The 27,251-nt window shown below is 47.8% G+C and overlaps 1 protein-coding gene across 3 annotated transcripts in view; it reads left to right on the forward strand.

The window, feature by feature from the left end:
- Positions 1 to 27,251, forward strand: part of Gfra2 (GDNF family receptor alpha 2) — a 97,964-nt gene that overhangs the window by 9,133 nt on the left and 61,580 nt on the right. For 2 of the 3 annotated variants that reach the window (XM_041675235.1, XM_041675243.1), the window contains exon 3: positions 2,560 to 2,643. The exons of the other annotated variant lie outside the window; for it this stretch is intronic. In XM_041675235.1, coding sequence (XP_041531169.1) covers positions 2,560 to 2,643 — 84 coding nt within the window. The remainder of the gene's footprint in view (positions 1 to 2,559; positions 2,644 to 27,251) is intronic. 3 annotated transcript variants of the gene reach the window in all.

Raw genomic sequence — 27,251 nt, forward strand, 5'->3', positions numbered from 1 at the left:
TTGTAAGGTTGAGCCGTTTCCCTGGGGGAGGCTGTAGGTACCTTCTCCATACACCTTAATAATACTTAGTAGCTGGGCTGGGCCTGGGAGGACAAACCACACTGAGAGAGGAGAGGTGATGGGGAGGGACGACATGGGACCTTCCTTGGATTCTTGGTTTCCCTCTGAACCTGAGGTGGGTGGAACTTGCCCATGTCTTTGATTCCTCTACCCAACTCCAGGACCCCACACCTGCAGCAGGAGCTGAGGTGGCCCTGGAGGAAGGTAAACCAGTGTGACAGGCATATGGCCTCTCAAGAGGTAGCTATGGAGTTTTGGGAGTCAGGACTGTAACCCATTAGCCCTGTTTGTAGGGAAAACTGAGTCACAGGGCTAGAATGACTGTCCAGGTCACATAGCAAGCTGATGGCTGAATCCAGGGTCCTTACACCATATTCAAGTTCCTTTTGACTGGGCTGAGGGTGATCCTGTGGCTGGGAAATAGGTGTGGGGGTCTCTTCTTTTCTTGTCATTACAACCATGTATGGCCACAGTGGGGATGTCACCAATGCTGCTCCAAAGGTGACTCTGAAATTCACGGTCCCCGATCTCTAGACCATGAAGAGCAAAGGGCCACCACAGGTATCAGTTCCCAGACTGCATCCTGGATCGGGCTTCAGTGGCCCAGGCTTGATAGTTCCTGGTGCTCCAGCTGCAGGGACAGACCATTTAAATGACAGGGGGCTTAGAAAGGGAGGACCCCTGGCTAGCCAGTGGCATGGGGTGTCCTACAACCAGACCGAAGGCTGTGTTTCCCAAAGTCAGGCAAGGGGGCAGTTGGGCAGCGCTGGGGAACACCACACTGGTAACAGTGCTCTAACCAAGGGGCCTTTTGAAAAGCCACATGATACTTGGGAGAGTGTCATAACATGAGAGGGCCTTGTACCCTAGTACCATCAACCCTAAGACTAAAGTTGGGCTCTGTAGCTTACTAGGCAATGAAGCCAAGGCACTTTGGAGCACGTGACTTCTCTTGTGCTCCTTGCTCCTTGTCAGCACTATTAGGGGAGCAATAGTGCCTAGCTCACAGAGCAGTGAAGAAGAGAGTAAGTTAGTGTGTGCGAAGTATGCTTGGGGCTGTGGACATGTAGAAAGTGCAATGCAACTTTATTATTATTATTATTTTTATCATAACAGCAATTCCCAAGCTCTTACATTGTTTGTCTTTAATATATGGCAATGCCTGGGGCCCCACTCCTGGGAGTCTCCTGGGAGGGAGTAAGTTAAGCTTCAGTGGGTGGAATGGAGGGTACTTAGACCATGAGAGGCAATGGATGAAGCTGTGAGCGGATCCCAGTGGGGCACACACTGTGTGTTCTGGGTGCTGCCTGGTGCACAACATTTCCTGGCAAAATGCAGGCTAGAACTCCTGTGAATGGGAGGGCATGAGCTTCTTCCCTGTGCGTTGGGTATCTTGACCCAAGCTTGCAGGTACCTTCTCTAATGAGGAAGGCACTCAGTGGCTATGGAGCATCCCAGGGCTAGCTGGATCTCTAGTCCTGGTTCTCTGTGGCCTCTTGGGCCAGATGAAGGTACCTTTTACAGGGGCAGTCTCTGCTCCCTCTTCCAGGGGCATCCTTCACAGATGCCTCTCACCCGGGCTCTCTGTAGGCAAGGGTGCCTGCCGGTGATGCCAGGCCCTGCTGGATAGGAAATCAATGGGTGAGGCTGTGGGTCACCCCCTGTCTGCCCCTCCCTATCACCACACACTCAGTCTGAGTGAGTTTGCATTGATTTCTCCTCACTGGTCAGGTCTCCCGAGAATATTTCCTTTCTCGCAAGGTGTCCGCAGAGGGTATGGGATTCTTGATAATGTGGTGGGGGTCTCCTGGGCATCCTGGGCCATTTATTTCCTGCCATTTATTTGCTTTTCTACTGCAAGCCTCTGATGTACCTTGAAACTCTGAGGAGGCACAGGGATAACAGGTAGTGGAGAGGTTTTGGGGAAATAGGCGCATGGGGTCAAACCCTTCACCTGGTGACTTTTAATCTCCCTAGCTAGACTCTTTCTGGTGACATGATGTGAGGCAAAGGGAAACTTACGAGTGTGGGTCTCCAGGAGATCCCTGAGCCCTGGGTCTTCCACTCAAAGCTGTGTGAGACTTCAACTCCCAGGGGCTACACTGCCCAGCTACCCAAGAGCCTTCTCTTGTGAAACAGGGAAGTTGGGCTAAAAGTTTTAGTAGGGCCCCTGTCTCCAGATTTTGTGGTTTGCCCTTGACCTTCCAAAGGCTATTATTCCTCCTAGACTCCTTTAAAGAGGGTGAGTCCTGCAGGGAAGTCACGTGTCAGGCAGTCACACCTGCTCTGATTGGTGAGAAATAGCTCATCTCAACACACTGAACTTTCACCTCTAACTTGCCTGCACAGCATTTTCCAATTTGGCAAGGGCTGGCCTCTCTCACATCCTAGATGGCCCTGGGGTGTGTTGGTGGAAGTTTTTTAGGTAGGGTTGTTGTCTGATGGGAGGGCTTTACCGGAGAGGAGGAGCCTGTGTCTCATGCCCCGCCTCTCTTCCAGGTGAGGAGTTCTATGAAGCTTCCCCCTATGAACCTGTGACCTCACGCCTCTCTGACATCTTCAGGCTTGCTTCAATCTTCTCAGGTAAGTGATCCTCGCTGGTGCTTGGCTTGTTTTTTTCCCCCCTCTCATCCCTGTGGCATGGGTCATTCATCTCTTGGACTCAGGTGTCTTTCCTGGTCTTCTGTTGACTCCACTCTTCCCCTGCCTGCTCCTTACCATTTTTGAGCCTTGGCTCCTGGCTTGGAGGAAGCCACCCGGCCTCCCTCCTTCAGTAGTGCCTGGTGCTAAGCATTTGCCTGGCTCCTTGGTGGTCATGGATAGATCTTGAATCTGAAACCTGGTGCCACTCTGATGTTTTGTCACCAATCTCATCTGCGTTTAGCTTTCTGCTTCTCTGGATCTTCTGTTTGGCACTTTCTCTGGTCCAGTTGTTTCCCAATCTCTTTGTGCCTTGATTTCCTCACTTGTGAGTGAAGAAGCCCCTATCTGTTTGGGTTAGTAGTGAGTCAGCGGATTGTAAATCACATACCATGTTGAAGGGTTCTTGGGTATGTTCTGGAAATACTGGTCATGTTTGCTGGTATAGATTTAGGCTCTTTCATCCTAGACATCCAAATTCAACATTGCTCTAAAGTTTAGACTACACTGAGTACCGAGATGGTACCACAGGGGCAAACCCTACAACTGACCTTATGTGATGGGGCAAAGTGAAAAAGTGGGTTACTGAAAGTATTGTGTAAGATTCTCTTCAGGCTGTGTGCATCAAGTATGCAGGAAACAAACCAGTTTTGTGTGTGAGTCCCATTTCTATGATATCTCATTTATGGATATGCAAATATCCCCAATCCAGTGACTCTCTGAAATACTGAACATGCTTGGTCCTTAACAGTTCAGACGAGGGGTCCCCAGCTATATCAGTGTCGCCGCTTCCCAGGCTGCTCTGGGTTTTCTTTCCACTGCTTGAGCTACCAGAGAGGCGTCTGAGGTAGGAATCACCTGCTCCTGGGTGATTCCTTGAGGAATGAGAAAGACCGTGCTGGGCTCTGGCTTTGCCTGTTGGGTGTGTGCTTGAGAGCGAAATGAGGGTAAGGGGAGTGATTTAGCCTGTCAAGCACTCGCTTTGCAAGCGTGAAGATCTGCATTTGGTTCCCAGCACCCATGTAAGAAAGCTGAGCATGGTGGTGTAAACTTGTAACCCCCAGGGCTGAAGGGGTGGAGGCAGGAGGATCCCTGGGGCTTGCTGACTTGCCACCCTAGCCTAATTGGTGATCTCTGGGCCAGAAAGAGACCCCATCCCCAAGAAGGTGGATTGGATACTTGAGGATAATGTCTAAGGTTATCATCTGGCCTCGGTACGTAGATGAACACACATGCACATACCTGTACATGCACAAATGTCCATGCATACACATATACATTAAAAACATTAGAAAAAAAAAACTAGATGAGGTTTGTGACCCTTTCTTCTTGTTCTTCCTTCCTGCATTTAGGAGGCACTGGGGCCAGCATTCCCCATCTTTTACTTTCTCTCTGTTCCCCGCCCCCCCGCCCCCGTGTGTGGTCAGCTCTTACAGGCTCCAGTGGCCAGCCTGAAGCTTGTTCTCTGAGTCTGAGTACAGGGATCTGGGTCCCAGGCTTTGGAACCGTCTAAGACTCCTATTGCTCTGAATCCTGGTTCTTAATAGCAGCAATGGGGACACCTTGGCTTTGTCAGCATTTTTTTTTTTTTTTGCATTGTGGAATGTTAAGCGTTGTCCCTAGAGTTGTTTCTAGATGCACTTACACATTCCCAAGGTGTGAAAAGCACCAATGTCTTTAGACACTGCCAAGTGTCCCCTGTGGGGCTTGTTAAGAAGCACAGTTTCAAAGTGTGAGCCAAAAGCCTTCCTAGTCTCTAGGAGAATGCTTGTCAAATATGTTTTGTTATTATCATCCCTCGAAGGAGGGAAGACTAATTCCTTCAGGTAGAGAAATTAAGAACCAAGAAATAAAGTTTGTGTCACAGGGTTGAGGTTTGGATGGCCATTAGTTTTGGATGGCTGCTTTGAATGTCTGTTTATTTTCGGGCACTTGGAAGACCAGATTGCTACTTTGACAAGATACCTTCCTTTCCACGGAATATGCCTCCTTAAGATGACCCTGGCTGAGGGTTGGGGTATGTGTTCCTGGTGGAAGAGATCCTAGACTCTCACAAGAAGGGAGATATTGGCCAGTGTTGTTGGTTGGGTTCTGTTACTATACAAGACACTCAATGTCATTAGCTTACAGAAGAAAGGCTCACTCTGACTCCCAGGGTCTGAGGCTTTAGTTCAAGATTGGTTCACTCACTACTGGGCACCCGTGGCAGTATCTTGTAATGCCTGTGGTGTAGAGCCAAACTTCTCATTTCGTATCTGGGAAATGAAGCAGAAGAAGGGAAAGAGATCAGGACTCCATAGTCCCTTTGAGGACACACTCTTAGTAAGCTAAAGACCTTGCACTAGGTCCTACCTCTTAAAGTTTCAACTCCTTCTCATAGTGCCAACCTGGGGCCCAAGTCCTTCACAGATGAACATTTGGGGCCATTTAGGTCAAAACTATAGAGTTAGGCAGAATGGTAAATGCCTTTAATCCTAACACTTAGAAGACAGAAGCAGGAGAATTGCTAGTTGGAGGTCAGCCTGCTCTATACAGTAAGTTTGAGGACATCCTAGGACAAGACTCCATCTCAATACAACAAAAGAAACAAGTACTCAAACTATAGTAGCCAGAGAGTGGTCATCTGGACACGGTCTTGGGTCCTGGTGGTGATTAGGGATGGTAGGAGTAGATAGGTGGAGATCTCAAAGCTGGCCAGTTACAACACTCTGCCTTTAGCTGCCACTATTATAGACTCCCCAGTAGGGTCCTACCGAACAGTAGCTTTGTGCTTAGAGCAGGCGTCCTTCTGGCTCTGCTGTAGGTACAGTGTTAACTATCTTACAAATTTTGCCCATCCTATGTGGCTGGGTTATATGACTGACTGACTAAAACCCCTTCCAACTGACATTCTGAGTCTCATGGTTTCTCATTAGATTGGAGTATAACTCCTCTATGGATCTGTCCTTCTGAGACTGTGCTCTGATGCTCACAGGCAGGATGAGGGCACGCTGGCATAGCCTGCTGTGGTGGGGACATATTGGAAGTCTAAATGTACCCAATGTGCCCGCTACTCCTTGATCAGATGCCATCTGATGACTATCGTGGAGACAGGTGCTTTGGGGTTTGCTCTGTGAATGCTGGAGGCCCAAGGTCCTCACCGTAACCCTGGCTCCTATTGCTTCCTGGATTCGATCCTTGAGTATCTTTCCAGCAGGAAATCTTTATGTAACAGACACTTGACACTCTGTGGGAAACATGGGTTGACAAGACAACTGAGGAAATCACTGGATATGCAGCTCACAGAGCCAGCATCGGCTACCTGCTGCTACCTGCTGACCCTGATAACTTGGGCCAGGTATAGCTCTGGAACTGTCTTCCAGTCCAGTGCCCTTCCTAAGAGCCAGGCATTGGATGCTATGGTGCTCTGGTGTGTCATATCCCCTGTAGGCTAATGTGTTTGAAGTCTGGTGGTGTTTTTATTTGGGGAGGTTGCAGAGCCTTGTAGATAGCACGGCCGGTGGAGGAAAGTCACTCTAGGTTGGCCCTCTTATAATCTAGCCCTGCTTCTGGCCTGAGCCCCCAGACTCCTGGCCCATACTCTATGAAACCTGTTACTTCAAGCTTCCATTTTCACAGAGCAACCTCCTCCAGTCCCTATAATGTCCTGCCACGATGGATTGTGTCCTCCCAAACTAAGCCAGAATAAACTTGTCTTCCTTTGAGTGATTTCTGTCAGGCATTTGGCCACAATGACAAGAAAAGTAACTAGCACATGGTCCTGGTGACTCTTTTGGTGTGGTCAGTAGACTAGAACATGGAGTTCCAGAGCCATCATGTCTGGCCCAGTTATCACTGAGCAGCAGGTAGCAAGTTGATGACTCTGAGCTGCTCATGCAATGGTCTCCTTGTCTGTCTATTCAACACCCTTGTCTTGCAGAGTGTCAGTGTCTGCTGCATAAAGATTTTCTGCTAGAGAGTTTCACCCAGACCAGCCCTGAAATTGGGCCAGGGAGCAATGCTCTCTGGAGGGGTATCTGGGGAGGAGAGGCCCTGGCCTGGGTCCTGCTCTAGGAAACCAAGGAAGCCATTGTGGGGAGTCAGGAGAAAGAAGGTGAGAACCAAAATCAGGAGGCCAGACTCATGCGTGGTGTGTACCCCAAATCCCACAAGAGGCTTTGGGCACCTGTCTTCCCAGCTCCAGACTTGAGTTTCTTCCCCCCTATGATGGATGAAGACAGGAGTTTGAACTCCCTCATCTTTTGTCTCACAAAATGCATACAAGAAGTGATACATCAGTAGGCAGTACAGATGAGCTTGGACCTTAGGCTGCCATAATTCTCTGCCTGGCTCTCCATGGGCTGGTGAGTCTTTGGGCAGAGAGACCTGAAATTCTGTTCCAGAGCACTGGGCCTTAGTGGGTGCTACCCTGGAGGATGACATGTAGTTGGTAGCGGCGTCTCCTCACATCTGTATGTCCTTGCTCGGCTGTGTATAGCCCTTTCACCGTTTCTCTGTGATGTCTCTGCTGGGGGGTGCCAGGTCTGGGCGCCCTCCTCTTAGTTCGCTGCCACTAGCTGGGTCCCTGTGGAAAGAGGGAGGCTGTTGGATCTTAGGGGTCTTCCTGCCTTTGTGTTTTACCATTTCCGCTCTGAGGTTTGAGGCTGTGTTTGTTACAGAGATCCTGGAGGGTGAACCCTTCATCTCTGCTGGAGTTCTTGGAAAGTCCTTCTGGGATTTAGTTGTCAAGAAAGGCTGCCAGAATTTTACAACACCCTCTGCTTGCCAGATGCCCCGGGAAAGGCACAGCTTTATCTTTCCCCTTCCTTCTTCATAGGCTCCCTTGGCAGGCCCTGGGTTCAATGATGAATCAGCGGTGTGGCCGTGACTGACCCATAGCAATGGGAGTGTTAGAAGCCGATACTTTAACATGAGAAGAAAGAAATATTTCATGGAGTAGTCGGCCTTGTTTTTTTTGTTTTGTTTTGTTTTGTTTTTTAAATTCAAACTGTCCTTGAAAACAAAAACCGGGCATTTGAAGAGGCAACTGGTATAGGGGAAGAACATGGGCCAACAGTCCTGAAAACAAATCCAGTCTTTGCTGCTGAATATGTTAGTCAGCTTTCTATCATTGTGACAGAATGTGACAGAGTACCCGAGATAAACAATTTAGAAGGAGGAAAAGTTTATTTGGGGTCATGGTTTCAGCCCATGGTTGCTTGGCCACGTTGCTTTGGACCCGTGGTAAGCAGTCCACTGTGGTGGAAGAGTGTGGAAGATGGAAGCTGAAAATCCAAAATCCTGATACCAACTCCATGGGCATGTGCTATGGCCTAACTTCCTCCCTCTAGACCCCATTTTCTGAAGGTCCTATTAGTTCTGAGCATCCTCACCAACTGGAAACTCAATACATGGGCTTTGGGAGGACTTTCAGCATGCAGATCATCATGGACCATGCATTCTTGGACCTCATTATGGCCTCTTTGCACTGGGGTGGCTACATCTGTAAACTGGGTGTATGCTGTATACCTTCAGGGGTATTGGAGAGACTTTAGTGAAAATGGGTTGGGTAATGTCGCTTCTGCATGTGGAGACCAAACTGGGTTTGCTAGTTGGTAATCTTCTCTCAGGTGGCTCTGGGCAATGGCGGTAAGAGGTTGTCTAGACGGATGCAGGGGTCAAGGTGCTGAAATTGAGCAAGTCTTGTCCCAGGCTTATGGGGGCAGTTGAGGGTGAAAAAAAGAGAAGAAAGTGAGAGCTTTTAGGTGGAGATTTTCTCTGAAAAAGGTTGTGGTAGGCCGGGCGGTGGTGGCGCATGCCTTTAATCCCAGCACTTGGGAGGCAGAGGCAGGCGGATCCCTGTGAGTTCGAGGCCAGCCTGGTCTACAAGAGCTAATTCCAGGACGGGAACCAAAAGCTAAGAAGAAACCCCGTCTCGAAAAAAAAAAAAAAGGTTGTGGTAGATGACCTGCAGCTCAAAGAAGAGCGAAGGACTTGGCTGGGCATCAGTGAGCACAAAGTACTGGTTTGGGCAAGCAAGGGTGTCTCTGAGAGCTATGGGGCCATGTCTAAGGGATACAGAGAAGTGATGGGTCGATGGTACTATGTCATTAGGCTCTGACTCTACCTTCTGGCTGAGATCCCTGAGGGAGTCTCCAGGGTCTCTATGTCCCATACGGGTATTGCTCGATACATATGTTTGAAGTGTATTTGTAAATCAGCTCCTCACTTTTTTTTTTTTATAGTTGGAAGGGAGCCTAAATACCCAACAGTAAAGAAAACTGAGGTTCAGAGAGAAGGGGCAGACCTAGACTAGGGTCCAAGTTCCACTTCGAGCTCTGCCTAGCTCCTTAGAAATGTGTACGGGCCAGCAGACACACCTGTCTTCTAGGAGTTCTACAATGACCAAGTGAGACAACATAGGAAAACACTTTGCCTGGCGTGTTACATGGGAATATGTTAGTTATTTGAAATCGTCACACACTAACTTCTCTAAGGTCAGATGATACATGGTGGCAGGGTCAGCCTAGATAGCATTCGAGAAATGTGTACCTCTTGTTTGCTTGACAAACCTTAGACAGCAGAATAGAGCTTGTGAGGGCTAGAATGGGGGTGATTATTTTAGAGGACAGTGGCACCCCGAAGGCTCAGTCAAAGTTTTACAATGATAGTCTTCCTGTGACTGGGTGAAACAGACAGTGGCTGGTGAGCTTTCGGAGACTGGAGAGTTGGAGGCTGGCTGTGTCTACCCGAGCTGGCCGTCCAGCTTGGATGGATCATAGAGGGGGGCAGGGACAATTTTGCTGGTGGCTCCAGTTGTTTTCTTTTGGGGTTTCAGGATAAGAGAGAACTCATGTCCAAGCAACCTTGCAGGAGGCTTCTGAGAGGGGACACCACTGTGGTCTCGGTTCCATGGTGTGGTGCTCCATCATTCTTAGGGTTTAAGCATGTGTGTAACTGTGGTGCACGCATTTCTGTGCCCTGTGTCTGCATTCTTCTCCATACCTCCTGGGGACCTACCCCTGTGCATGACACCTATACACATCCCCCGAGAGCCCCGGAGTGAAGGACGATGTGGACTTCGAGGTCGGCTAGTTTTAGCGTTGAATTGTGGCCTTGCTCTACTTGCTGTGTGACCTCTGGGCCACTTGGCTCTCCAGAACCAGAGTAGGTCAGCTGACCTGTGTCTGGTGATGACAGAAGGACAGTTCTTCATGTGGCGTGTGGCACACAGGAGCACCCTGGATGGTGACCACTGGGATAACGGTCCAGGGACTGGAGGGAAAGACTGACCTCAGTAGGAGGGTTAGGCCTGCCTAGGTGAAGGTAACTGAGGTTTCCAAGCAACTGTGAGATGTTCCGTGTGTTCTGGGTCTTATTGTCAGGTGCAGAGATGAGGGATGCCTTGAGGGGTGCAAGAAATGTTCACAGAGAAGATGGGGTCAAGGTGGGCCTTGAAATGAATACCACTTTATTCAGTCCATATGAAGTGTATGCTGGAGACACACGCTGTCCACTGTGGACAAGGGGAGACCTGTGTCCTAATTGTTTATAAAGGGGGACATGCAGACACTTGACCAAGGTGCCCCAATAGGTGACTTACTGTCCACATGGTTCAGACAAGATGCTTACCCAAGATTTTAGAGGAGGCAGCAATGAACAGTGCCTGAGGATATCAGGAAAGTCTTGGAAGATGAGGTATGGTACCTGGGAATGGCAGTTCTGTTTTCTTTGTATGTATGTGTGTGGGTTCATATATATGTAAGTATATGTGTGTGTGTGTGATGTTCATGTGTACATGCCCTTGTGTATACCTGTGTATAGAGGCCAACGGTCAACCTCAGGTGTTTTCCCACAGGCACAGTGACCTTGCTTTTGAGAGAGGGTCTTTAATTGTCCTGGAGCTGGCTGAGCAGTTAGGCTGCGTGGCCAGTGCGCCCAGGGATCTTCCTGCCTTTGCCTCCTCTCACACCGGGATTATAAGTGTGCACCAGGATTGCAAGTGTACACAGTGGCTCCTGGCTTTTTCACAACCGCTCTGTGGTTTGAACTCAGGTCCTCGTGATTGCAGAGTGAGGTCTTTACTGATGGGTGTAACTAGCTCTCTAGCTCTCTAGCTGACATTGTTGACAACATCATAGCCTGGGTCAGTTTGCGATGAGAGGACCCCAAGGGTTCTGAGCCTCTTCTAGCTCCCTGGTGTGGATGAGCCTTACAGCCTGGGCTCTGCAGAGTGAAGGGAGGTTCAGTCTTTGCCTTATTGTCCAGCAGTCAGGCAGTGTGATCTCGAGACTCCCGTGAGACAGCTATGGAATGGAGGATGTAAGCAGGTGGGTGGGCTGGAGGATGTGGAGGAGCACAGCCCCTCCCTATCGGCTTCATGGTGGCTCTTGCGATAAACTGCTTATCCTCAGGTTGTCTCCCTGAGCCGAATGCAGAAGTGTGTTATTTAAATTTCAAAATCACATCCTTCTTCTAACAGCTGTCAGAGACTCTGGGTGTCAATGAAAACTGGGCTTTAGCTGTAGCTCTGTCACCCCTTTCACCCCCCCTCCTTGCAGAGATCTCTGCTAGCCAGGGAGAGGGGTTCGGGGAGAGGGGACCATCAGTTGGTATGGTGGGGGTGAGTGACCCATGGCTGTGGTCATGCTATCGGGTAGCTAGGACCAGTAGAGGTTGAGCCAGTGTCCATACCTAGGACTATTCCAGCTTTAGAGATCTGTGTACCTCTCTTCTTGTCCCTGTAAAAGCCAGAGAGCTTCAGGCTCCTGTCAGGGGGTGGAAGGATTTGCTGGAGCTGAGGTGTGATCAGGGTGTTGGTGACTTCATCTCTGCTTGCCTTTGTGTTCAAGGAAGACACTTCTGGGAAAAATGAACCATTAGAGAAAAAAATGTAACCTAAAGAAACACTTTTTAGTGGTAGAACTTTGGGTGCTGTAGCTTGGGCAGGCCTTTTTGGAGGCCTCTTTTTGATGTTCTTCACCATGTAGGCAGTCACCAGCTTGCTTCTTTGGGGCTCTGCTGGTAGCTGGCATGTGAAGTGGCTCTTGGCCGGACACTTTCTGTTGTCATCATTTCCTACGCTGGCTCTCTTGAGATTCTGCACAACAATGGGGCCCTGATTTAGCCATTGACTGCACCTACTCCAGTCTATGGAAGGCAGGCAAGAGTGATGTGAGTTCCCACACTGGATACTCACCTTCCTAGTCATCCATCCATCCATCCATCCATCCATCCATCCATCCATATGATCCTGTGCATGTGGGGATCACAGAGAAAGGACCACAGTAAGAGGCCAGTGTACAGACACAGAGTGGAGTGAGAATAGAGCTTGTAAGTATGTGTGGCATATATGTGTATATATGTGTGTGTATATATATATGTATACATGCATGAGGTGGTATATGTGAGCCAATGTGTGTTGATACATGTTGTGTGTATATGTGAGTATGTTTGTGTGTTTTGTATATGTGATAGCCTTCATATGTGTATATATATATATATATGTGTGTGTGTGTGTGTGTGTGTGTGTGTATCCACACACCCAATGTACCTATTGGGTGTGTATGTATAAGTATGTATAGTTATATGTGAGTATGTATGAATGTGTGGTGTTATGTGTTTATGGGATGCCTTATGTGTGTGTTTACTGTATATATATATATGTAGCCGTGTAAGTTAGTATGTAGGTGTGGTACTTGGGGTGGCTTGTGTATGTGTTTAATGTATATAGGATAGTGTTTGTGTAATAATTGCTAGCATGTGTGTATGTGTGTGTGGAGTGTAGGTTTTGTGAGAGTAAGTGTAAGGAGTGTATTTAATGTGTGTAGTTGTACAGTTATGAATTAATATATTGGGTCATTTGTGTGGTTTTACATGGCTAGTATAATTGTGTTTAATATGTCGGTGTGGTGATGTGTATGGGTGTTGGGTGTGTTAACATGGCATGTCAGTGTGTGTGTAGTGGTGTGTGTAGGCGTGGCTATAAATTTGGGACAACAGCTTTTTGCCTGCAGAAATAACGGGAAGGAAAAGGAGGGACAGAGTCAGGGAGGTATAAAGATAGAGGTTGGAGATATGGCTCTCTCCTGGTCAGAACAGACTCTAAGACTCCCATAGGGAGCAGCCACTCTTCCTAGCTCCCTTTCTTGTCTTTCTGGAAAGTTCTGAGAACATGGTTTAGGGACGAAGACTGAAGACCTTTAGAAAAGAAGAAGGCATTTTGATCTGGCCTACAAAAGAACTAGGTTTAAGTGTGTATATAATTTGGGACATCCTCACCTGGAGGCTGTTTCCACGAGCCTCCCCTAAGAGGCATTTGTTCCCAAATATTCCCAGAAAACTCTGGCGTTCCATGCCCTTGTCTAGACATAGAAGGTACACCAATAACTTGAACCAACGACTCCCTGTTCTTATGGAGCTAAGGTGCTGCAGAGAGGGAAAGCCGGAGGCAGGCCAAGGAGCAAATGAACAGGAAAGATATAACTGTGACAATCGCTAAGCCAACACGAAAATAAGATGCTGGGTGAGGCCATATGAATACCTAGGTATGACTCACAAGAAGAGCCTAGCATGGGGGAGAACAGGGGAATGGCAGGTTTGAAACAGGTATGAGAAGACCCCAGTGGGCAACCCGTGTGTGGAGGTGGGATCTGCAAGAGTCCATGTAGCTACACCCCTGAGTGAGGCGGAGGGTAGTGTTATGGGAGGCGAATGCTGAGGTAAGTGGAGTCATCTTTAAAAGATGCAGACCAAGTAGTTGGGAGTTGGGTGTTTTTAGCTGAGAAGTGGCAGGGAATCACTGGGAAGATTTTAGATGCTTGAGCAGCACAGTACCACATATGCATTTGAAAACTACTCTTATTCCAGGGAGAATGGATGGTGAGGAGGAGGCAGGGGCATGGGCAAGAGTGGCACCAGTTAAGATGTTACCGCTGAAGTCCAGGTAAGAGACAGATAGTCAGAGGAGCATGGAGCTAACGGATGGGCTTGGGATAGAGTGTGGAGGTGTGTGGAACTGTAACTGTGGCTCAGCCACATCTCTGGCTTGTTCAACAGTGATGCTGCCCTTTATTATGATGGTAAGGATGAGGGGAGGGACAGACTGGGGTGGAGGGGGCAGAGATCAAGAATTCCGTTTAGTCTATGTTAGGACTGAGATGTCAGATAGACCTTCACCAGGAAATGCCAAAGTCAGGGGCAATCTATAGACAGATACTAGTGTATAGATGATATTTGAAGCTGAGAAAGCAGAAGTTTAGAGAGGGGGGCTAGAATCTAAAAAGAGGAGGGCTAAGATGAGGGTTACAGGGGAGGAGAGCCAGCTGGGAGTGAAACACTGGGTGGGTACCAGCTGTTAGAGTCAAAAGTGAAGGGGTGCCAGGTGTATAGCTATAGTCAAGCAAGGGAAACTTGGGACATGACTACCCACATCCCTTGTCTACATGGGGCTACCCCAACTCCTACTGAACCCATAGGGAGAGTGATGTGGGTTGATAGATTTGGGAGCACCACCCCCTCAGGCTTCATTATGAAGAACAACAGGTAAAGGGGACTGGTAGGCCGAAGGGAGGCTTTGTTCTAGTTGCAGACAGGTAGTAATGGCTGTGTGTTTGTTCACTGCGCTGGATGGAATATGACAGGGAGGACTTGGAGGGCACAAGAGGAGAGTGGAGGGGGCAAGAGGGATGTCCTTGAGCATTGAGGAGGGATGAGATCCACATGGCACACACAAGCACAAGAGGCCAGGTGGCCTTTGGCAGGGACACGTCCACCTCCATGGTAACAGAAGGCAAAGCTGGGTTGCAGGTGAGAAAGACTGGTTGTTGCCAGGGAAGGGAAATGAGGGATTCTGTCCAGCTCTTTCCTTATAAAATATGAGGCAAAGTTCTGTGCTCCAAATGTTTGTGTAAGCCACACTCTCCCACCCAGTTCGTGGGTTGGGATCTTAATTCCGAAGGGGAGAGTATTAAGAGGGTTTCCATGTATTATTTTTATGAGTGTGGTGTGTGTGTGTGCTCACACGAGTTTATGTGCATCATGTGTGTGAAGGTACCTGTGGAGGACAGAAGAGGTTGTTGGATTCCTGAGGAAACTAGGTAATACCCCTTGGACAAACAATAACTCAGAGAAACATGATTGTCCTTGAACTGAATGCGAATGCTTGATAGACATCTTGGCCTTCCCAACCTCTAGAGGGGAGTTCTTTACTTACAGATCACCTGATTGGTATCTATCTATCTATCTATCTATCTATCTATCTATCTATCATCTGTCTGCCTGCCTATTATCTATCTATCTATCTATCTATCTATCTATCTATCTATCTATCGTCTGTCTGCCTGCCTATCATCTATCTATCTATCTATCTATCTATCTATCTATCTATCTATCTAGTAGCACCCTGAACATAGTAAAACACAATGTTGTCAGATCAGAACAAAGAGATAAGAAACAGCTCAGGGAGACTGAGTTAGGAGAAACTGTGAAGTAGCTTTTACAGGACATTTTAGGCGTGAGTAGAGGCATTTAAAGTCAGATGGGTCATTTTGGATGGTGTGTCTCTGAGTGACATTAAGCTGTTGGGCAGCCTGGAGATGGAAGGAAGCTTTGCTTCCCTGAGATTAGTGTGTCAGAAGAGGGACTGATGAGGTGATGTGTTTGCTTGGAGGCCAGGAAGTTAAGCCTGTAAGAGGAATGTCTGAGGATGGGGTGGGGTGGTGGAAGGCTGGTCAGGGCAGTGGTTAAGTCTCAGGGAGGGTGACAGATTTTGCTAGGAGTAGGAATTCCTGAGGGAAAGCTGGAGAGGTGGGGAGAAGTTTATCCAAGGCTGGGATGCTGGTACAGACCCAGTGAAAGCAAGGCTGGGGCCATGACTGTGGCAATGGGTAGCAGGGGAGAGGGGAACGGTCATGGAGACAGGAAGATTATGTTGTAAAGACCATTTCTGTGGGAGAGAGGACCCAAGGATGGCATGGGAAGAGATGACTAGCCAAAGGAGGAGTCACTCTTAAAAGAATGGGGGCACTGACAGGTGACAGCCCCACTGAGGAGTGGGGGTGGGAGATTGGTGATATGACCTTCACAGGATGACAGATGGCATAGAAATGTGGCAAGCAGAAGAGAGGACCTCCCTTTCTACCCTGGACTCAGAGGTTAATCTGCACACCAGCTGACCAGTAGTGGCCTTTTCTTCCATGATTAGTGTGTTAAATGAGGAAGTCACTGGTTTTGACAAATGTTTTTATTTATCTATTCTTAATGCTTTGAATTATTGGAAAAATTTATTTTAGAGATTCGTGTTGAATGGTTTCCATGGCTTTTGAGTGTTTTGAAAATGTGCTTGGTAACTGTATTTTAAGATGTATTCAGTGTGTTTTAGAAGCTAAGAGTTGTAAGTTGATGTATGTTTCCTGTTGTGAGAAAAGTCTATTTCATAATCAGTAAACAAAGTTTTAGTTAACAGATTGGGGCCTCATGTCAGCAACCATTAATCACAAGAAGAAATGCCGAAGGTCAATCCTACCAATATAAAATACCTCAATTTCAGCTTTTATAAACACAGAGCTGAGACTGATATGCCTCTGTTGTATATATGAAAACCCCATGTCCCAGAAGTATATTTCAAAGATATAGAGACCTCAAATATGACTTAAAAAGTCCCTTTACAAGGGAAAACACTTAAAATTTAAATTTCCAGAACTATAAAATCCAGACTAATCTGGCCTTTGAGGAATTTGAGAATAAATTTTAATTGTGGTTAAAAATTGTCAAACTATAACAAGGTATTCAAAAGCATTCAGATTGACTCTTGTTGCTGATTTCTACTGCATTTTGTCTTCCATCAGGTTGACTTTGGGTGGGTTGACATGCTTTCAAAATGTCTGCTTCCTCTAAAGAGCCCCTGTGGCTTTGTGCTGGGGTTACTGGATTGGACTCAGACTTCCTGGGCCTGTCTGGGTAGGGCAGTGCTCTGGGAATGTAGAGTAGTGGGAGATGAAGATTTGGGTCCTCTTGGTTCTCTGGGCTTTGAGTGACAGCAGAGGGGAATGGGAGGTGGAGTGTTGGCATGGCCCTATGATCTAAGGTACCATTTTCTGTAGATTGATTAAGAGCTTCAGGGGTGGGGGCCGGATTTGAGAAGGGGTCTGAGGCTCTGCTTTGTCAGATTTCCATGGAGAAGAGAAGCTCTGGAGATTGCCTCTTGTTCATGGAGGTGGAGTCCGAAGGACCTTTTCCCTATGGTCATAGTGTATAAAGGCAGGATCACGTGGATCTGGCTTTTTCTGTCAACAGGTGTGATGGATGTTGCAGAGATGGAGAAATGGGAGGAGGCACTTCCCAGCTGGGGAATCTTATTTTTAGGCAGGCCTTTGTTGCTTATATACTACGAATTAGAGACTCGAAGGGACATTGGCAATGAACTTTGCAATACTATCAGGAAATGCTAGAGGCAGCTGACTACTGAAGAAAAAACTCATTTAGTTCAATGTTTGGGAGGATCAAGGACCAAGGCTTGAAAGGGCACAACAGTATGGGAGGGGGGTCATATATAGAACAAATGGTTACCTCTTGGACCTGAGAAGAGAGGATGAGGCCAAACTCAGGCTTTTAAGACAATTCTCCCTCTCCATTGAACCACCATTCATAAGCGCTGCCTTCCGGGAGCATGTACCCAATGATGAAGAGACCTCCCTGTAACCCCACCTTCAAAGGTTCTGCCATCTGCCAGTAGCTAGGGATTAACCAAGTTTTCCATCAATGGGCCCTTGTGTGGGCATGTGATTTACATCCAAGCCCCAGTGGGTATTTTCGTCTTCATCATTCTGTCTCACCTTAGATGTCACTTGTATACATACAGTGTGAGCACTGTGGCCCCATCTTGCACATGAGACAGATGAAGCCCAAAGAAGTTCCTATAACCTCTGTGCACTTGCTATACCAGGCAGTCGCCCATCTCTCGATGGTTCCACCTCCCAAGCCACCGCTAGGTCAGAGGACTCACTCTTAACAATAACCAGAGGCAGAGAACGGAACCTAGGAGACAAGAGGAATTTTTTTGTTTGTCTTTAATTCTGTTCTCCTCTGCTCTAGAATGTGAGCTTCAGACAACTTGGAGTCTTCTCAAGTTTGTTAATTAGTGCTATTGCCTCCCCAGCAGCCCTTGACCGGGGCTGGAAGAGAGTTCAGAGATTGCTGGTTGCAAAACTGAAGCTGCATTTGGGTGGCCTCTTGAGGGCAAAAGGCGATAGGTCACAGCATGGGCTCCCCACTTCTGTCTCTTCTCCTGCCCTTCCTTTCCCTGCTCTGTCTTCCAGTCATCCACCCTGCCTTGACAGAGTTTGCTTATTTTTTTTCTCATTGTTAGGATACCCCTAACTGCTTGCAGTCTGTTGACCGTCCGGTTGACTCTCTTTTCCTTTCATGAAACTCTTGACTTCATGACACCAGATTCTCGTGATTTCCTCCAACTCAAGTTCCATTGCTTCTCAGTCTGTACCACACACTGGCGCCCATAGTTCTGGCCCATCCCGGGACCTTTTCATCTCTATTCTCAAGCTCAGCCTAGGCAGTCTTGTTGAGTTGGGCGGCTACTCATGTGAGTTATGACATGGCTAGCTTAGTGTCTCCAGTCCAGATGGCGCTCTGATTCTCTGTCTTGTCACCATCTCCATTTGGCTACTTATGAATTCTCTCATACCAACCAGGTTTCATCCTAAAAATACCCAAATAATTCTAGTCTCCTCTTTCCTCCCTAGTATTCTCTGTCAGTTCTCTGTCAATCAGCACCATCTACCAGACAGATGAAACTCTAGTCTTCTGGAGTTCTCTCTCCTTCCACTCAAAATCCAGCCAATCCTGCTATGCTGTTCTCCACTTAATGTGCCAAATAAAATTACGCTACAGTGACACCTGCCCCAGCCTTCACCTCTCTGGCCTGCTACGGAAACAATCCTCTCCACTTTAGTCCATTTCTCCCGCCTCCTTTCTCAGTATACCAGCCTTCCATGTATTGATGAAGAAGCTATTGTGTCTCCTCCTTCCCTCCTCCAAGTGCTTTTCTTTTTTATTTTATTTTTTTAGGGGAACTTTATATGTATATGTATATATATATATTAATTTATTTCTTTATTAAGGATTTCTGCCTCCTCCCCGCCACCGCCTCCCATTTCCCTCCCCCTTCCCCGATCAAGTCCCCCTCCCTCATCAGCTCGAAGAGCAATCAGGGTTCCATGCCCTGTGGGAAGTCCAAGGACCGCCCACCTCCATCCAGGTCTAGTAAGGCGAGCATCCAAACTGCCTAGGCTCCCACAAAGCCAGTACGTGCAGTAGGATCAAAAACCCATTGCCATTGTTCTTGAGTTCTCAGTAGTCCTCATTTCATTTTAGTGTTAAAACCTAAAATTTTAGCTGGGCAGTGGTGGCACATGCCTTTGATTCCAGTACTCAGGGGGCAGAGGTAGGAGAAACTCTGTGAGTTCAAGGCCAGCCTGGTGTACAAAGTGAGTTTCAGGACAGGCTCCTAAGATACACAGAGAAACCCTGTCTCGAAAAACCAAACCAAACCAAACAAAATCACCACCACCACCACCACCACCACCACCACCACCACCACCACCAGCAGCAGCAGCAGCAGCAGCAACAACAACAAAAACCTAAAAGAAACCCCTAAAGTCTTTACCCTGCTCTACAAGGCCCTCACTGCCCGCTCTAAATTATTGTTCCTCTAATATTTTTCTTGTTCAAGAAGCTTCAGCCACCCCATTCTTTTCATTTATTCTTTTTTTTTTTTTTGGATTGGGAACATGCCAAACCATGCCTTTCTCCAGGCCTTTGTATGTGACCTTCCTATTGCTCATAATCCTCTGACCTTGGATTTTTGTGTGTGATCTACTCCTGCTCATTGTTCTCAAATTGATGTCCCCTCCTGGCAGACACTCTATATCTCCTTTCTCCATCATTCTTTTCTGAATTTTCTTATTTCCTTCATCACATGTCTCAACTAATCTTTTTATGTATATGTGTTTTATTACCAGGTTTTCTGTCACTGGCGTGAAATCCCCTGGAAAACAGGACTCCATCTTTCTAGGCTGTTCTAGTCAGTTCTTGAAAATATTTGTTGGTTGGTTTCTGTTTGACTGACTGCTAACTGCCAGGCCCTGGTGCTGTTGGCAGAGAGCCTTTGTGTGCACACATGTGCAGATGAGGTTGGGGGGCAAGTGACCCACGGGCAAGAAGGGAAGGTTCCTGGCAAGAAGGGAACTTGAAGTACCTAGGTCCCTGTGCCTTGTGAGAATCTTAGAAGGCTGAGACTCTTATTTCTGCCTTTTGTTTGTGATTGGAAAGTATACCTTGATGATACAGAGGAAATAGGAGGAACAAAAGATGCCTGAGAATCACACTTAGGTGAAACAGAGCTACCTTCTGCTCAGGTGGAACTGGTCCGTGGAGAGCTAGGTGTACTAGGTGTGTGTGCCTGTGAGTCCATGGATGTGCATTTGGGTGTGGTCACTAGCAGCACTTGGGGCTTGTTTCTAGGTGTTGGATTCAAACTTTGGAAGGAAGCTTAGAATCATAGGGTAGTTGCAAATTCAAGTGCCAGCCATAGAGCCTGTAACTCGGTGGGCTTCTTGGATGCCTAAGATTATGAAGTTTGTGCATCTCTGCTCACAGCTAGTCTCCTGCCTCTGAGTGCATACACAGTAAAGTTGGAATTTGAGATGGATATGACACACAATTGATAAACAAATTGAGCGTAGTGGCTTTAACGTGTCAGATCCAGAACTAATGAGATGCTCTCATATGAGACCTATCTGTGGAATAACTGAAAGCTGTAGAGATTGAATTAGTTAAGGAAAAACCTAAAATTTCACTAAATAATTAAGGGAGTCTAATAGTTCAGGATTTAATCCCAACCATGTGGGAGGCTGAAGCAGGAGTATTACATGTTCAAAGGCTCTTTGGACCATCGAATGAGTTCAAGGCTAGTCTGAGTAACCTAGTAAAAAAGACTGGGGAACTATCTCAGTGGTAGAATATGCAATTGGCCCACAGTACCACACACACACACACACACACACACACACACACACTATTAAGTAGAAGTGATACTGTTAAAAGGACTAAATATGGTGGGTCATACTTGGGTGACTGTTTGGCAAACTCAGCTCTGTTAAATGCAGAACAGCTGTTCAGGGAATATCAGATTGAAGGGTGCCATACTACTTGGGGACAGCCTGGTGCTGAGGATAGACCATTGGCTCAGGGGGGTGCTCCTGGCAAGAAGAGAGAACTGATTCCCCAGGGTGTAGGAGACTGGTGTAGATGTTTTGTGGTGAGGCTGCTACCCCTCTTCAGCCAACTGTGTCCCCATTTTCTTGGCTTACACCGAGGGGAGGGACAAAGGAAGGGATAAAGAAGCCAAGATGTATCTCTGGGAGCTGGAGCTGCTGGTAGGAAAGATTCCCTGAGGTTTTGGAAAGCTCCAAGTGCCATTGAATCCCCTGGGCAGCTGTTTGCCACTCACAATTTCACTCATCTTTGGTTCTCTATCTACAGGCCTAGAGGACCCTCATAGGGCCTCAATGGCAACATCTGTCAGGGATAGGTAGCCCTGGGTCAAAGGGCTTGGCACTCATTTTCACCTCCCAAGTCTCTGTTGAGGTCTGTGTGGTCTCAGCTATCTGCACAGGAAGTGACTAGGGATTGGGAGGGCCTAAGCTTCCAGAATCTTCCACAATGGAGCACCCCGCCATCTTCCCCCTGCAGACACAGAAGGGTATTTGTCACAATGGATCACCCCACCATCTGCCCCCCTGCCCTGCTCTCTGCAGACACAGAAGGGGTATCTTCCACAATGGAGCACCCTGCAATCTGCCCTCCCTGCAGACACAGAGGGGGTATCTTCCACAGTGGAGTACCCCATCATCTGCCCCTGCAGATACAGAAGGCGTATCTTCCACAATGGAGCACCCCACCATCTGCCCCCCTGCAGACACAGAAGTGGTATCTTCCACAATGGAGCCCTACCATCTGCCCCCCTGCAGATACAGAAGGGGTATCCTCCACAATGGAGCACCCTGCCATTTGCCCCTCCCCCGCAGACACAGAAGGGGTATCTTACACAATGGAGCACCCCTGCAGACACAGAAGGGGTATCTTCCACAATGGAGCACCCCTGCAGACACAGAAGGGGTATCTTCCACAATGGAGCACTCCTGCAGACACAGAAGGGGTATCTTCCACAATGGAGCACCCCTGCAGACACAGAAGGGTATCTTCCCAGTATTCAGGCAGTTGTTGTTCACACTGCTGCATTTCTTGATTTCTTTTTTCTAGGAAATTTACCAAGTTGAGACCCAGGGGTTTACATGTCCCACCCCATAGCAAACACTTACACTATTCAAGCTCCAAATGGAAGCCACTGGGGCTATAATTACACCGGCATTAGCTATGAACACTGCTGCGAGGAGGGGAGCAGAGCACCTGGGGGGAACCTGGATGCAGCCGCAGGCCTAAATTAGCTGTTGCTCTGCTTGTGGTTGTCAACTGCTCCTCTGCAGAGACCACCCCTCCCCGCTCCCCCCCCCCCCCCCCCCCCCCCCCCCCCCCCCCCCCCCGGCCCCAGGCCGCTTACTCTTCGCTCCTGCCAGCCAGCCGGCATCTGACAAGTACAGGAAGGACTGTCTGGTCTGGGAGAACAGCCCCACAGAGGCAGACCGCATCAGCCTCTGTGCTGACAGGCATCCCTGGGTCCTTGCACTGCTGAAAGGTGGAACAGCATCTCACAGGATTGCTGCCGAGGTCAAGGCTCCAGCATGGCCAAGTTAACCGCCTAGCTGCCCAGCACTCCCTCTCGCTTTCTTGGTCTTTCTCCATTCTAGGCATGATTTTCTTTGTGGTCTTCTCAGCCATTGTTTGACTCCCCCCCCCCCCCCCCCCCCCCCCCCCCGCCTAGGACCCCTTTTCCTACTTCCCCAGACTCACTTTGTTAGTTCTAGCAAGGAAATCACTGGGTCCATGTCCCCGACTCCAGACAGGTCTTTTCCTCTCTGTACCCTGACCTCATCCAGGAGAGCTCAGTATTTGCATTTGCATAGATGGGTGGCTCTTTTGTCTCCAACTCGCTCAGCAAGGTGGCAGCCTAGTGGCTGGGGTAGTGTGTATGTATGCATATCCAACATATGTATGCCTGCGTGAATCTATTTAAATTTGTATGTGTTGTATGTGCGTGTGTGATGTGTATGCTCCTCCGTGTGCATGTGAGTGCTCACATGTCCATGTGAAGGCCAGATCAGCATCAAGAATCTTCCTCAATCACTTCTCTGCTTTCCTTTTTAAAGACAGGGTCTCTCCTTGGCCCTGGAGCTTATTGGGTGGCTAGGTTGGCTGGACAGTGTGCTTCAGGGATCCTGGGCTCACTAATTATCCCAACACTGGAGTTATAGATGTACCTGGCTTTTGCGTTCTCTCTCTCTCTCTCTCTCTCTCTCTCTCCCCTCCCTCCCTCCCTCCCTCCCTCCCTCCCTCCCTTCCTTCCTTGTGGGCCCTGGGCATCCAAACTCAGGCCCTTATGTTTACGTAGCAGACGCTTTACATACTGAGCCTTCACCTTAGTTAAAAGCTGTTTATTGAGAAAAGATTAGAAAAATAAATCTTGATGCTTTTCTGCCTTAATTTCAATGCAACTTGTTTTTTCTCTCTCTCTTTTCTTTTGTCTTATCTTTTCTCTTTCCTTCTCTCCCTTTTGGAGGCAGGGTCTCCCCCAACCTATGAGGGCATGGAACTCACTATGTAACTGAACTTGATCGTCCTGCCTCAGCCTCTAGAGGGCTAGGACTGTAGAAGTGAGCTGTCATATCCTGCTCCAGTTTCCATTTAAAAGAGATACAAAGTTTTTTAGGGCAGTTTGAAACCTGATTGAAGGAAGATAGAAGCCCACTGCGTACTCCCCCAGCCTCCCTACTGCTAATACCCTACTCTGATGCTGCTTTGTTACAACTCTGTGTTTACAACAGTGATACACTGTTACTACCCAGAGCTTATAGCTGCCCGCAGTTTACTCCTTGGGCTTTGGATACATGCATATTACCTGATGACCATTACAGTATCATTTAGAATATTTCACCACCTTGAAGATACCCCATGTTTTGCCTATTCATCCCTCCCTCCCCCACCCAGCTTCTGATAGCCTCTGATCTTTTACCATCTCTATTGTTTTCCCTCTTCCCAAATGTCATGTACTCAGCATCTTATGTCCTGCAGCTTTCATGAGTTTCTCATGGTGTGACAGCTCATTTCCTTTTATCACCAAATAATTTTCTGTTGTCTATACTCCCTTCCTCTTTATTTCGCTACAAAGAGAGGGACATTGCTCTTCCCAGAGTTACAAGGTTGCTCTTGGCGAAGCAGCGTTAAAGTGAGTGGTTCACTTCTGGTCTTGTCTACTGCTGCCTCCCGATCTCTTCTTGCCTAGGCCACCATTAATACTTGAATAAATGTAACCATGTCCATGGTTACTTGGTTTGTGGCAATTCTGCTTCATTCAAAATACAAACAAACTTGTAAGCATTTTTTATAAACCCAAATTGTTATTATAATATTTATTCTTTTCTTTATATGGAATATACTTACTGAGTATTCATGCACCAAACTTTTGGTCCATGGAGGATAAATAACCTCTGCCTTATTTTAAGATAAAAAATGAGTCATTTATATACACGGTGGCTGCTGCTGATGTGTGCTGTGTAAACACGGACCATTTGGGGGATAGATGCAGGACTGGGGGTGCTATGTGCCAGGAGGCAAGAACTCACAGATCAGCTAACATTTGAGCAGAGAGCTATCTAATTAGTATGGCTCTATGAGCATTGGGGAAAGAGGAGAGCCTTGCAGGCCAGGGACACACCAAGTACAGAGGCCCCAAGACCAGGCCACCGTTAGTCTGCCCCAGGAAGATCAAGGCAGCTAGTACTGAAGTTGAGTGACCAAAAGGAAGGAGCAGGGGCAGCAAGGCCAAGCAGAACAGAACAGTGCTGCTTAAAAGTAATGCAACACACCATGCACATGGAATTCTTTTTTTTTTTTTTTTGCACATGGAATTCTAAATGTTTTAGTGGCCACATCAAAAAGAAAAAAGATAGGTGAAGTTAATTTTGATACAATGTTTAATACTTCATGTCTAAAATATTATCCCAACATGCGATTAAAGCAAAGAAATTATTAGTAGATGCTGTCTAGCTTAATAACCTTTTAGCATCTGGGATGTGTTTTCTAATCTTTCCAGTTCAATGGCCAGTGGTTACCATGTTGGACAATGCAAACACAGAGCCTTGTAGTTCATGCTGAAGTCACTGAGTGAAGCCAGTGGATGTCCTGGAACCTTGGAGGGACACACCTTTGTGCCTGAGGTTCTTGAAATTCGCGCCAGTTTCTGTGATGAGAAAAGATCATTGTGGGGTGTTATGAAAGTTGGGGGACAGGGCATGGTGGTGACCTTGGGGGAAGGTGGTTGTAAGGCAGTGAGAATTGGTGTATTCTGGGTATGTTTTGAAGGTGGATTTCCTGGTTTTCCTGATGTGGTTGTGAAGGAGAGAGGAGTCAGGGACTGGGTAAGGACTGTGGCTTGAGCTGCTTTGGTGTGGCTGTTTTCAGAAGGATGCAGGTGACTGTTATCTGAGCCATGGGGACAAGGGGGGATGGGTTTGACATAAGAGTGTTGGGTTTTCAGGTAGTATTGTTGAGTAGAGGTGAACAGGTGAATCTGGGGTTTGCGAGAGAGGTCTCAGGATGTAGAAGGAGGCTGACTGACAGTGTTTAATGACGTGAGATAAAATGATAGCCCCAACTGCCTGGAGAGGAGGGCTGGGCCCTGGGGAGCACAGACAAAAACCAACAAAACAACCTGAGCAGCGAGTTATCGGGGAGGACAGAATGAAGACAAGCGAGGAAGGAGATTTCAGGCAGAAGGGAAAAAGCTGCTGGGCACAGGGTTGCAGGTATGCCAGCTGGAAAGGCTGGGTCTGCGGGTTCCTATCTATGATGTGGGAGCTGCCAGGCTGGTGTGGGTCTGAGAGAAAATGCAAGGAGAGCCAGACACAGATGGGGTAAGACAACTAGTTTCCGCTTTAAAGGGGAACAGAAAATGGGGTGACATTAAGGGAACCACATGACCACTAGGAGACCCCCCCAAATTAAAGACAGCCAGTCATATAGTCAATGGGAATATTCTAGAAGACAGAACCAATTCATGATGTAAAGAAAGTTATGAGCATTTTCGTATGCTAACAAAGATGCTTTGTGGCAGGTACTGTTTTGCAGACAAGGAAACCGAGGCAAAGAATTGTTTACCCTGATGTGTAGCAGGGCATGAAGGCGGGCTCCGTTTTACAAGGCTTAGTTTTGTCCTGGTTCTGTCTCTTGGTTTCCTGGCTGGAGTAGTCAGCTCTTTAGTTGGGACTTCTTAATACTTTAATGTTTTGAGTGCCCATCATGGCACCCAGCAGGGGTAGGACCTTATAGGTATTTAATGACCCAGCAATCAGAGGACCAGGAACTGCACATGCGAATGCTGAGTCACCACACTTATCTGTAGCGGGGTCATGCTTCTACCAGCCCAGTTTTGAGCCTTCCCTACCCTATGGCAGGTTCTTGTATAGACAACCGCACCGGCAATGGAACATGGCAGGGTAGAAGAACTTACCTCTGGTCTAGGCTGATAATTCTCCAGGCACACGATGGTGCCGAGCAACTGGCTTCTGCCTCTAGTTTTCTGTCAAGGTGCAGGATGGCTGTGGCAGTCCCGTACCCACCCAGGATTCATTTTCTTTACCTGTAAAACACAGGTTGGGTTGGGTGACCGCTCACCTGATTGGTCCCAGAAGATCTCAGGTGGGCATGTGCAGATTGGGGGTCCTGCCCCTCTTTCTGCCGGTCACCAAATTGGACAAGAGGGTCTTCCTAGGTGGGGGGTGGGTGGTAGAGTCAGATTGTTTCTCTGCCAGGCATCCTCTTGGTACAATGGAGATCTGTGAGGTTGGGACAGCCATCACGGAGTAGCCTTGCTATTCCTGGGAGTCCTGCTGTGTACCTCAGACATCTCCCCCACTGTATTAAACAGAAAGCCACAACAGTATGGCAAGAGACCCAGCCCATCTGGCTCGTGGTTGGTTTTACACCCAACAGTGTCAGAGTTGAAGCTGGGGCAGTCTGCCCTTCACACTTAGCAAACTTGTGTGCTCCCTTGTAGGCAGCAGTGGCAATCACACCCTTCTGGACACAGAAGAATAGCTTTGGTGGTTGCAAGGGTAGGGGTGAGGAGGGCAGCCAGGGTGTTTTCAGAATCCTTGTTGACAGAACTTAGTGATGAGTGTTCCCCACTCCAAATGCCAGTGGTGCCAGTTCTTCAAAGTTCCACGGAACTGTGCTGCTGGAGGACTGGCAGGGGCCCCTACTTATGTGACTCTGAGCCAGACATGTTATTTTCCTGCCCTAGTAGACAGGGCCATGAATGACCACTTCTAAGCATCTGAAGCTGGGGTTAGTCTAAGACCTTGGGATGAGTCTCCTTCTGA

This window comes from Microtus oregoni, unplaced genomic scaffold (assembly GCF_018167655.1).
Source record: "Microtus oregoni isolate MIOR12 unplaced genomic scaffold, Mior012 000001F_ref0000356, whole genome shotgun sequence".
Taxonomy (NCBI): Eukaryota; Metazoa; Chordata; class Mammalia; order Rodentia; family Cricetidae; genus Microtus; species Microtus oregoni.